The sequence below is a fragment of the Wasmannia auropunctata genome, unplaced genomic scaffold (assembly GCF_000956235.1).
Source record: "Wasmannia auropunctata unplaced genomic scaffold, wasmannia.A_1.0 LD336002.1, whole genome shotgun sequence".
NCBI classification, from domain to species: Eukaryota; Metazoa; Arthropoda; class Insecta; order Hymenoptera; family Formicidae; genus Wasmannia; species Wasmannia auropunctata.
In genome coordinates, this window is record NW_012026888.1 from 895916 (window position 1) to 908927 (window position 13012).

Sequence of the window (13012 nt, forward strand, 5' to 3'; positions counted from 1 at the left end):
TGCACATTAAAAATCTCTGTGGTTGATATTCACAATCCGTTCTTATGTCAAGACAATCTTCAGTAATGTTTTAAGAGGCTATTACAGCTCTTGTGGTTGGTTTAATGTCGTTTATGACATCTTAAAACTGTAATTAAGATAATCTTATATAAGAATCGATTATGAATAGCTGTCTCCTGTAAAAATCTTACAAACTTAAAGTTTACACTTGAAAGCAAAATAAACTTTTCGAATTTATATTTGAATGTAGTTTTCATTCAGCTTAAATTATATTATATTTCCTAAGTTATTTATATAAATGGGCGAATTAAATTGTGTAAAAATTGTAGAGTATTCTTATTTTTCAATTAAACCAGAATCCAATAATTGAAACTGATGTTATATAATGATTTGTCTTAAACATGTACATTAAAATGCTTATTTATAATCTAAAACATAGCATATATTAAAACAGGATACTATGTAATGCATGTTATTTTATAAATTCATTCAGTTTGATAAAACTATTATATATAAATAGAATATTGATGACATCAGAATTATATAGAGAAACATCAATTCAATACATATTAGTAAGATATACATACTATTGATGTTATAGACATATTCTCATAAACGTTTTAAAAATCTAACAATCGGTATATATTTTTAAGAAATAATACAGATATACAGAAAAATGAATGTTAAATTCAATTACATAGCTGAAAACAATATTCCTAACGTTAAGTTACAATTCTTTCACACTACAGATGCTACACTATTGTACTGCGGCGGTGTCGTTGATTGGCTATTGGCGTAGGGGAGGGGATAGGTCTGTCGGTGCGACTATATAAGAGCGGCCCGGCGGAAGTTCGAGCAGCATTCGAGTATAGCCTTCGTTCGTAGCGTGTTCTATCGTAATTCAAGATGACTGGTCGTGGCAAGGGAGGAAAGGGATTGGGAAAAGGAGGAGCGAAGCGCCATAGGAAGGTTTTGCGTGATAACATCCAAGGCATCACCAAGCCGGCTATTCGTCGATTGGCCAGACGTGGCGGTGTCAAGCGTATTTCTGGCTTGATATACGAGGAGACCAGAGGTGTCCTGAAAGTCTTTCTGGAAAACGTCATTCGCGATGCTGTAACCTACACCGAGCACGCCAAAAGGAAGACCGTAACAGCTATGGACGTGGTCTATGCTCTGAAACGCCAAGGAAGAACCCTATACGGCTTTGGTGGTTAAATGCGATTCATCACTTGTCAAGATCAAATCAACGGCCCTTTTCAGGGCCAACAATTTTTAACACGGTGGAATTTTCTCTGAAAAGCATACTTTCACAAAATACGTATTATAAAAGTAGATTTTGAAAATTAAACTTTTGTCAATAAAATAAATTTACTTAAGATATTTTACGAGTACACAATTCCTGACAAAATGTTACATATTTTTATGGAACGGTTTCAGATGTTTTAATTTGCATACATTTTCTTTAGTTATTTAACATCGAGTTAAAGATCACAGATGGCAACACGTTCCAATCTTTGGTCCGCAAAATATTGAAATGCGCGTGTACACAACTTCAAGTGACCAGTATTTGACGTACCTAAATTTCTACATTCACGTCGCATGTTTAACGTGACATTGATAGCTCATTCATTGTTACGTACTATGTCAGTACGTAACTTTCATTGCTACTAGTATAAAAATAAAAACAGAAGCGAGCGTTCGATTTTGAGTGCTGAAATACGCAAATATGTAAATAAAAAAAGCCTACTCTACAATAGTAGCCGTAATAATTGATCATTGTCGATTATTCTCTTCACATTCAACTACAGTTGGTTTATTTTTACGGCTTACGGCTATTGTAGGATAGGCTATGATGACCAGTGGCATAGGAAAAACCTAACCTAAACAGTAAACAAATCAACATTCTAAATTTGTCACTGCTTATATTATTGTTTTACGTTTTGTATTGTAATTGATTGATTTGCTTACTGCTTACGTTTTTATGATTAATTTACGATTTATCTTTTTTTTTGTGTTACTAGCTTAAAAATCAGAAGAAATTGCAATCAGTCGATTCTATTAAAATAAACGTACCAGTGACTGAACATTTACAGACGTATCTACAATATCTGAACACGTACACAAAATTTATTAATCTCAAATACTTTTTTATTACATCAAAGTTTAATTGGAAAAATATTTAAAGGTTGCAATTAAATTATAATATGAAAAAAAGCATTTAAAAATAAGTTGTGTGTATGTACGGGTTCAGATAGATATATTGTTTATTCACTGACACGTTTACCTCAATTATCTAATACGTAAAAGAGTCAGAGAATCTTCGAGAAGAACAAAGGCGAGGAAATGTGATTAAAAATGCTTTAACAAATTGTGAGACTTGAAGGCATATATAGGATCATATGGACGATATAATGCGAAATACGTATTGTGTATTAGTGGAGGATACTCATCAGAAAGATCATTTTTCAGAAATGGAACATTAATTAATGCACCAACGAGTTTGTTGTTTAAGGAATTTGATTTGAACATATATAATATATTCCCCAAAAATTTCAAAGATAATAACAGTAATTTTTCGAACAAAATAACGTAAGTGGAATAAGAGAGATCAGGAAACAATGCAGTTTTTTTTTTTAGTAAAATTAGTCGAAAGATATGTACATATGCTTAAGATTGTTTTATAAATTATAATATACGATAAGAAAAATATAATATATATAATAAAAATTATATGTATATTGCACTTATTACAGATTTATATACTGTATATTCATTTTATATTATAAATGTGTGTAAAATACAGTAAAATAAATGAATTGTAATTTTTTAAATGTGTACTTTTCAAGCAAAATAATTTTAAATATGAATGTAAATATATTTGATTTTTTTCGTATTTAATTAAGCTACATTTTACTAGGCACTTTTCTGTATAAGTGTTTTGCATAGAAATATAACAAAGATAATTCTTAATATTATGAATCTGTTTCTTAAACTGCAGTGGGTTTGAATAGCAAATCTACATTATTACTTATAATAGTAAATATATTAATCTAACACCATGCATATATATAATATGAATAAAGGAATACACATTTGTATTATATGATACTATTTTATGTACTTTATTACGAACGAGAATGTTGACACATAAATAGGTATGTACATCACATTATTTTTCTATATCGTAAATTTCGTCCATATATTCTATGCTCAATAAAAAAAATCTGTTAATAGATTTTCATTCATTTCTCGTTTTATATATCAATAATTTTTTTAAATTTGATTAAATAAAATCCAAAATCAATTTGTATGTATATATACATAGTTAAAAAATTCGAATAATTCCTTGCAAGCAAGCAAAATAACAAGAAAATTATCTCAATATATATTCAATTATTATACTAATTTAATTCTAATTAATTAAATACTTGCACGAAACCTACGGAAAATGTATAATATTCCGAAATATTATATATAAGTCGAAGGTAATCGTACGTAAATGAATTTTTTAACTATGACTACATCAGATTGAAGAAATTTTTGAATATTTCTAACTCCATATTCTTTTATTTATTTTCTCTTTTCTATAACATTGGATTATTGGAAAGATTATAAAAAAAATGAATATATCCGTCAAATGTAAGGAAACAAGATAAAAATTTGGAATAAAATATATTATAAAATTTAATATCTTCGAGTGTAATAAACGTTTTATAAAAAACTTAGTTTCATTTCTAATGCTTAATCTTTCTAGAAAATAAATTATATATTTATTAATGGCAAGTGAAAACAAAAAATGAAATGATAAAACATTGCATCTCTTTTAGAAACACAATGTGCAAAATACAAATGTCCCAATAAATTCAATAAACATTGATGATGCATCTGAAGAATCATTTTCCGATATTATCAAACTGATACACGAGAATTGGTAAATATTCTAGCAGTGATCATGAGACTGACAATGAGCTAATATTGATGATAATGAAATCGAGTGATAAGAAAATACGCTGAAATTGGTTAATTCTTTGTAGTCTAATGCAGTAAAAAAAATTAAACTGAATATTAAAGTGTAGTTAAAAAGAAAAAAATACTTAATGTTATCTGTACAAAGTGAATTGTTTGCATGTATAAAGACACATGTATAAGTTTTGCCCGTATTACTAGACGTAAACATAAATATCTATAAATATTGAAATAAATTTTATGTTAAGTCAAGAGGATAAAATACGAATTGCGAGTTTTTCGAGTTTGTTCCTCGTTAAAAATATTTTCGGCCCTGAAAAGGGCCATTACAACTGTAGCGAGTATATCCTTCGCAGAACAATTATTTCTTCGCTGCGGCCTTCACGGTCTTCGATGCCGTGGCTTTCTTCGGCTTGGGCGTCTTGGTCTTCGCCGCGGGTGCTTTCACGGCCTTCTTAGCCTTCGATGGTGACTTAGGCTCCGCGGCAGCTCTGCCCTTCTTCGCGGCAGTTTTCGCGACGGTCTTCTGAGCGGGCTTCTTCGGGCTCGCCGGGGCTTTCTTAGCGGCAGCCTTCTTCGCGGCAGCTGGTTTCCGCGTGGTCTTCTCTGCCCGCGAGTCCTTCTTCGCGCCCGCCTTCAGTATTTCCGAGTGAACCAACGAAGAACGTTGCGTCTTCCCCTTGGCCTTGGTGGGCTTCGGCTTGTCCACGGACAGTTTGAAGGAGCCGGTGGCGCCCTTGCCCTTGGTCTGCACGACAGCACCCGCGGAGACGGCGGTCTTGAGGTATCGCTTGATGTACGGAGCGACCTTCTCGCCATCCATCTTGTAGGTCGACACGACGTACTTCTTGATCGCCTGGAAGGATGAGCCCTTACGATCTTTCAGCTCCTTAATGGCAGCCGTCACCATCTCGGAGGTTGGCGGATGCGACGAGACCTTCTTCTGCTGCGACTTAGCCTTACTCTTGCTAGCCTTCTTAGCGGGGGTGGCATTGCTCTCGGCGGCCTCGACGGCTGCGTTTCCACTGACCTTGTCGTCCATCTTCAGCGAATATGCGCTTGGCGTCCAAAACGAATCGTTCCACAAAAACGTCTCTCAATATCCCACAGAATGCAGAACAGTCAGATTGCTGATTGCGTCCATACCCGCGCTGGCGCGCTTTAGTACCTAGCGCGCGGACCATGGAGAGAGACCTACCCAATATGTCGACCCGTTAGTTTGACGCAAAGCAACGGAGCGGTAAACGTACTTCGACTTTGCAACGTTATTTCTGCGAAATTAAAATCGATAGGAATACGCGGAGCATATTAGCACGTAGCCACGTGTATACGATTTTGTTTTCAGGTCCGTTAAACGGTTCCGCGATCGCGGGCCGCCGTCCACAATGTAATTTCGACGCTCATCTATTTTCGCGCTGATAGCATAGCCCATGGAAAAACATAAAAACTGAGCCTTTCCCGGAATATTTTTGATGTTGCCTCTCTAGAAAAATGTGCCGACGAAACGGCCTCAAATCGTCGATTAATAATTCCCGCCCGATAACGGCTTGCATCGCGAAAATAAGAAGATTAATTCGCGGCCTCTCGGGATACGCGCGATCGTGAGGTGCATCAGGCAAAATGGCCTTGTTACTTCGTGGCTTAATGGTATATAATGCAAATCGATGGATCCTACGATTTTTAATTTTCATTATCGTCCGCACTGAAATTTACAACGAACGCGATAAATCATTTGTAAAATTAATCCTGGGATGCTTGTCCTGGCCGAGTTAATGAGCGAATACCGTGTAGTTTATCCCACCAGCCACGTGATGCATACCATCCGAGAACATGAGAAAAATCGATTCAATAATGTATTCCCGTTAATAATTTTTTTATTTAATGACAATGTTTATTAACAAAGTAGAAATAAAAATTCAATTTACGCGCTTTTAAAATAATAATAATTCTAAATTCTGAAAAAACTTGTGCCGTCTTTTCAAAATCATCATTGTTGCCGTCATATATGACGGATTTCATTTTTTTTGTTAGTATAAATTAATGACGTTAATAGCAATAATAATATATCAAAGTTATTAAAAATATTGAAATTTTATTATGATAAAATAATTTCTCCAATGTGTTTGCTCGTAATATTCGTCCAAATAAAAAAAGGATTAATATCGTCTTGCGTACATGTGTATGAGAAACACATTTTACCGACAGGACGATATAGCAATTATAACAATTATACGATAAAGTTTGTTTCTTAACTGTTTGCATCTGTGAAACAGATTTTATTTCGCAAATGAAATTATGAATAGGTTACCCAGAATCAAATTTACATATTTAATTATGTTAAAAAAAAAATCTCCACGTATATAGAAGTATAATTAATTCATCATTGTATTCATATACATTCTGTAATATTTTATTAATTTCAACTTGTTAGGTCTCTCTAGAGTACTGGAGTATTGTTGTTTCACAGTTTAAACTAATATTAATATAACGCTTGTGTTGCGTAGATTTAAAAAAAATGTATGTATTGATGTAGATAAAATAAAGCTCAAACATTTGTCGTACTTGGAATATGATAAAATGTGGAAAAAAGGATTGTACATAATAAAAGATTTATTTTATTGCATCTATTATTAGTTTGGAAACATTTTCGGAGTTGTGAATTTAAAAAACATAAATATTCTGTATCACATATTGATATAATTTCAATAAAATTAAAAATTACTTTTATACAATTCAATTTATAAAGCATGTTTTAATTTATACTAATTTATTAATATATAGCTTACATAAAATTATCTAATAAAGTTAATCTGTAAAAACGTATAATAATTAATTAATACATAAATTCATCATTTAAATAAGTAAATACAATAACAATGTATTTGATAATGCGTGCGTGCATGTGCATGTGTACACGTGTGTGTACGCATGCACATATAGATAGTAAATTATCACTCACTGCATGTAAATTTTAAACTACGATAATTACGCGTAATAACGTTACTTTCTTTTTTCGCTGTTATAAATTAATGTTGGTTTGTACTCCTTTATAATCATACTAGGTATAAAGTTTCATTTACTTAATTTCAAAAATCATACAAAATTTATAACATAATTAGATATCACGTAAAATAATTAAATGTAATTTTACTTATTCGTGATTTATTTTAGTTATGTTAATATATTAGTTATTTTTATATTGAAAAGTTTTCAGTATATATTTTCCACTTTTTCTCAAATTTTTTTTTTTTTTACAAAAATTAATAAATCATCTATTTCTAATATTTTATATATTTTTTACAATATTTATTATTTTATATTAAATCGTCTCTACATTTACCATATGTTTAATTCAAAAGTTCATGCAAAATTTTCATTACTTGCACAGTACACATATACACGCGCAATACTAAAAATTAAATAAAATAAATAAAATAAAATAAAAAATAATAAAAATAGGTACGTCTTTATCCAACTTACAACTAGATAACCAATATAAAAAATATAAATATAACAAACTACACATGCTTAACAAAGACATAAATAACAATTTTTGGAACAATCGTACTTGTCGTCATTTAAGAATATTCCTTACGGATACATTTTGCAATCGTTGATAACTGCATATTGCTTGTACCTTCGTAAATAGTACCGATTTTTACGTCCCTATAATATTTTTCTTGGGGAAAGTCAGTCGTAAAACCGACGCCTCCCATGAAATCTATGCATTTTGCGGTGATACGACACGCGGTTTCGGACGCGAAAAGCTTCGCCATAGCCGCTTCCTTCATGACGTCCTTCTTAGCTTCCACCAGTCTCGCCGCGTTGTAAACGAGCAACCTGGCGCATTCCAATTCCATTACCGCTTGGGCTATTTGATGCTGCAGGCTCTGGAAGGAGAAAATGTCCTTTCCAAATTGTTTCCTCTCCAATGTGTACGGTATGGTCGCGTCCAAACATCCCTGTGCTAGACCGATCATCTGCGCGCCGATGCCGATTCTGCCTTCGTTGAGAAACCCGGCCGCGTATCTGTACCCGTGTCCGAACTTCCCCAGCAGATTGTCCTCGGGTATTCTAACGTTGTCGAAGTGCACCATGCAAGTACCCGACGCTTTGAGACCCAGCTTGCTCTCGGGTTTGCCCACCGTCAGACCAGGCGTGTCGCGGTCCAGGAGGAAGGTCGTGATGCCGCGATAACCGGCGGCGGGATCCGCGTTGGCGAAAAGCACGAAGATCTGCGCCGCGTCGGAATTCGAGATCCACATTTTCGTGCCATTGATCACGTACTCGGCGCCCTCCTTTCTCGCTTCGGTTCTCAGGGAGAAGGCGTCCGATCCCGAACCGGGTTCCGACAGGCAGAAACTACTTATGGAATCCCGGGCCAGTCTGGACAGGTACTTTCGCTTTTGCTCCTCGGTTCCGAACTTAAGAATCAATGAGTTTACGAGGGTGTTTTGGATATCGACGGACACAGCCACTGCCGAGTCGACCTTGGAGATTTCCTCAATGGCTAGAATCGTGCTCATAAAGTTGCTCCCCGTACCGCCGTACTCCGTCGGAATCTCAATACCCATCAGGCCGTTCTCGAACAGCTTCTGGAACACACCATCGTCTATTCTGCCTTCCCTCTCCATTTTTCGTACCAGCGGAGCGATCTCCTGCTTGGCTAGTTTAGCGACCATTTCCTTCGTCATGAGTTCGTCGTCTGTAAATTGTGTCAGCGGGCCTGTGGCGTATCGAAAGTGCGACGCATGTAAATGTAATCGGCGCGTCGTAATCAATTTCTGCTGCGTACGGCGTAGAGCAGAGCGGAATGCAGGTGGATACATGATTGACGCTGATTTTCTTGTTCGATGAAAAACAAAGAAAGCGGACAGGTCCGAATATTTGTGGAGCACGATATATGGTGTAAATTAAGGTCTACGTGACTAACGCACACGACTCACTGAAGACTGATGTCGATCACTATCTATGAACTGTCGCGTTTTACAAAAAATGTTTATCATGTGACGTCGTATCAGTTACAAAACCTAGCACGCGAACTGCGATGAAGAAATAATGTGTATTTACATAGAAATTTTAAAGTATAATGAGTCCCGTGCTGCGGGACAAAGGTTCCTCGATCGTATATAATTTCTTGAGCAATTATATCAATAGAAATTTACTTATAAATAAGTATACACAGATAAGACGGATTGAAAAGTTGTCGAGAATTCGCAATTCCGATTTATAACCTAACAGTTCGAGCTACTGCACGCATATCATGTAGTAGCTAAATTCCAATTCTTCCCCACTTTGAAAACTTTGCGTAAGCGCCATAGGCGTAAACACAATTGTAAGCGGGCATATCGATAATGAACTTTATCTTTATGAAAGATAATAGCATCAATGTTAAACTAGAGTGTTACAAAAGGTCAGTTAATTTTGCGGTGTGTTCGAGGAAAAAAAAAGTAAAATAAACATCATCCCGTATAGTTTTTGAGGCGAGGAATATTCGATGGTGCTAATACTGCTAATTTAAACTTACGTCACATGATCGGAACACATAGAAAATTTAGTTTAAATCAGAAAAATGTGTGACATCACAGTAATTCGCAAGAATCGTAAGACAGGTTGCTACGTTATATGGCATCACAATGTGATACATGGTTTGAAAAATATTAAGTATAAAAATGTTATATTAAAATAGTGAAAAATATCAAATGCAATATGAAAAGTTTCTGTGTGCTTGCATGAACGTGTTTCGTCACGCCGATCCGACATCCGCTCATTTCCTATGATAATGACTAACTTAAAAAGCAATAAATGCAAACGTTTTAAATCAATAAATTTTATTAACGTTAATTTTGATATTCACTTTTGATGTAATAATTAATTATAGGAGACTGTAAAAAGTATGTTCTTTAATTTGTTTGCGTTCTTTTATTATGTTTTCGCTTTTTACTGCAAGCAACTAAAAAATGACATTTTCGAGTTATGTAAGTTGTTATAGCAAATTATATGTTCATTCGTGTAAGTGCATAAAAACTTTCTGTTCCGTCTGATATTTTCGCTATTAAATATATTATATTTATGATTATAGAAGATGGAAAAAGATGGAATAGAATTTGAGTTCGGGGGATTTTGTGTTCTAACTCACAATTAACACGCTAACAAGTGCTCCGCTACTCTTGTAATTATGCTCTGATCTTCTCTCAATAATCAGTCTTACAGTCCCACATTTCTACAATGAGATTCTACATTTTTAATGTCAAAACATGATATATCATACATACTACGTGTATCATCGATATATATAGCGTAACGAATGACTGCGATGTCACGAATTTTCCCGATTTAAACTCAATATTTTTGTGTGTTTTTAATGTAATTTTAACCTAGTATCTACTATATTAGATTTCTTGTCACAAGAAATGATGTAGGTACATTTTACATGAAGAGACACGGCCGATTTTAATAAGACGCGCGCGCACACACACACAAAAGCATTTGACATCCAACACGAAAAACTACTGTGTCTCCTCATTCTTCTCGACCAAAGCAAAAACAGGCTTTCGTAACATTCCTTCCAGCAAATATAAATATAACACGAAATGAATGTATGTTACGTGTAATGTGTATGTTCATCGTAATTCCTAGCTGTAACGTTTGTAATAAAAAATTATTACAAATAAAGAACTTTTTGTAAATATATTAACCTTAAATATCTAGTTATACATAGTATACGTTTCGGATATAATATGAGTAATAACACAAATATACATTGTTATATTATAAATGTTATATCTATGTTATTATAACTCATGTTATATTAGTAGTTATATCCCAAACATATGCTTTATAACTATAGATATTTGAAATTATATCCACAAACAATTCTTTATTTGTGCTATGGAATATAAAAATTCTTTCACACGCCAAAAAATTTATCAAACTTATCAAATGTGCGTTTTTTTACAGTTTAGATTATTTAAAATTGTTTATAGATATTTTAATAAAATTTAAAAAAATAACATTTTTATTCAACTAAATTTAAAAAAATAAATTGAGCAACTAAGTAAATTGTTTTCCGTAAATGATCATATATGATTATGAAAAAGATTGATAAATTACATGGTGTCCAGCGATTTTTAACTAGCCAATTCAAGGATATGTCCAGGTAAAAATCATAGGTTTTCCAGATTAATTTTCATTGATTCGCGATATTATATTTGAATTCAAGTTAAGATTCTATATGACGAATCAATTAAAACGGAATACAATTTTTGACATTATATCCAAATTTTCTATTAATAACTTTTGCCTTATTGCATCTTTAAAGGAGGGCTTATACCTAAACATAACTTTTCTCCTTAAAAAAAATCTGACTTTGCTATGTGTGGTTTGTAAAGAAGTTTATACATGAATTTTGAACTTCAACATAGTTTTCCACACACGCGCGAGAAATAATTCTTATTTCTTTCCTTTTTTACATTTTTTTTTTTTAGAATGAAAGAATGACAAAAATTCCAAGTCAATCCTAAAATCCCAGAGGTTTTCTGGGAATTTTTCAGGCTTCATTAAATTTCAGAATAATTCTAGGATTTAAGAATCGCCCTGTTATACAATAAATGTACAGTCATGGATACATCGGTTGCGACACTTTTTTTTATAGGTTTCTAATATATATTTAATATACATAATATATACTTTATAGATAATTAATATTTTGCAAATTCGAACCACGATGTACTATCTTTAGTCTAGAGACAATATAACACCATAATCATGGTCAGCATTTGTAAAATATTAGTGCGTTTTGAAAACCTTTAAAAAAGAAAATGTCGCAATCGATGTGTCCATGACTGTACATATTACAAAAATTATTTTTTTTTCATAAATCTCAGTGAAATTTTTTGAGTGTTCTTCTGAATAGAAGACAATTTTTTTTATTCCATTAATAGAATAATAAGAATTTTCATGTTCATTATATTAATACAATTATATTAATAAGAAAAGTTAACAAAAATCGATATCTAGTCATTTTGGATGGCTAACTAGAGAGAAAGAATGAGAGAGAGAGAGAGAGAGAGAGAGAGAGAGAGAGAGAGAGAGAGAGAGAGGGAGAAGAAAGAGGAAACTGCATAAATCTTTCTGTAGATTATCTGCATTTCATCATAAATGTGACTTCGGTGCTATCGTATAAGTACTATAAGTTATAAAAGCATAACGACCTTTCTTATTCTTTATGAAAACAGCAGTAAACGGATCCACGCGATTAAGTCGACAGCAGTCGGGAGCCAATCAGCAACATGCATCAGAACTGCAAAACTAAAAAGAAAGAAGTGAAACGCAAGCTATACGGTATAATTCACTGTGCGCATGCGCGGAAAGCGAAAAAGTGATTCAATCGATCAAATTCAGTTGGAATCAATGAAATTCGCAATGCGTTAGCTCAACGCCCGCATTAAATATTGAAATTTCGATGTATTTTTATATATATATATATATCGTAATTTTTTAATAACACATTAAAAGACTGACAAACTTGCAATACATTTTTCAACGCTTCCAAACTCTTTACATATTTTTGTTTTCTAAGTTTTCTTTGCAAATATTCATTATTACTTGTATCATTAGTGTTTCGAAGCAACAAACCGAGCATAGCTACGCTCTAAATGCTTGGAATATCGCCATCAAGAATAATATAAAGTTAGAATTTGTAGAGTGTAGACTCGGCACGATGACCGATGAGTTCTGTGTATCCCCACCACTGTCGCGCTAGCCAATCAGCGTTCCGCGTGCGGGGCCAGCTTCCCTTTATAAACACAGCGTTTTCCTGGCGAGCGCACATATCGCTACATCTCCTTGTGGATCGCAGACCAGACATCATTCGCATTCGTTCGAGATGGCCCGTACCAAGCAGACCGCTCGCAAGTCAACCGGAGGCAAGGCTCCGCGTAAGCAGCTGGCGACAAAGGCAGCGCGTAAGAGCGCGCCCGCAACCGGTGGTGTGAAGAAGCCGCATCGTTATCGTCCTGGAACCGTCGCTCTTCGTGAGATC

General features: G+C 34.0%; 4 protein-coding genes across 4 annotated transcripts in view; 2 read left to right on the forward strand and 2 right to left on the reverse strand.

The window, feature by feature from the left end:
• The first annotated feature begins 859 nt into the window (after positions 1-859).
• On the forward strand, positions 860-1379 carry LOC105453170 (histone H4). The gene has a single exon (XM_011694906.1). It carries the CDS (start codon positions 907-909, stop codon positions 1216-1218), a length of 312 nt encoding a protein of 103 aa, XP_011693208.1. The 5' UTR covers positions 860-906; the 3' UTR covers positions 1219-1379.
• Positions 1380-4281: 2902 nt separating this feature from the next.
• Positions 4282-5107, reverse strand: LOC105453172 (late histone H1-like). The gene has a single exon (XM_011694907.1). It carries the CDS (start codon positions 5009-5011, stop codon positions 4331-4333), a length of 681 nt encoding a protein of 226 aa, XP_011693209.1. The 5' UTR covers positions 5012-5107; the 3' UTR covers positions 4282-4330.
• Positions 5108-7467: 2360 nt separating this feature from the next.
• LOC105453173 (short/branched chain specific acyl-CoA dehydrogenase, mitochondrial-like) lies at positions 7468-9827 on the reverse strand. The gene has a single exon (XM_011694908.1). The coding sequence runs from the start codon at positions 8796-8798 to the stop codon at positions 7548-7550; it is 1251 nt and encodes a 416-aa protein (XP_011693210.1). The 5' UTR covers positions 8799-9827; the 3' UTR covers positions 7468-7547.
• Positions 9828-12790: 2963 nt separating this feature from the next.
• LOC105453174 (histone H3-like) overlaps positions 12791-13012 on the forward strand; it is a 716-nt gene continuing 494 nt past the window's right edge. Inside the window, exon 1 of the mRNA XM_011694909.1 lies at positions 12791-13012. Within this exon, the coding sequence (XP_011693211.1) occupies positions 12857-13012 (156 nt within the window). The 5' untranslated portion in view covers positions 12791-12856.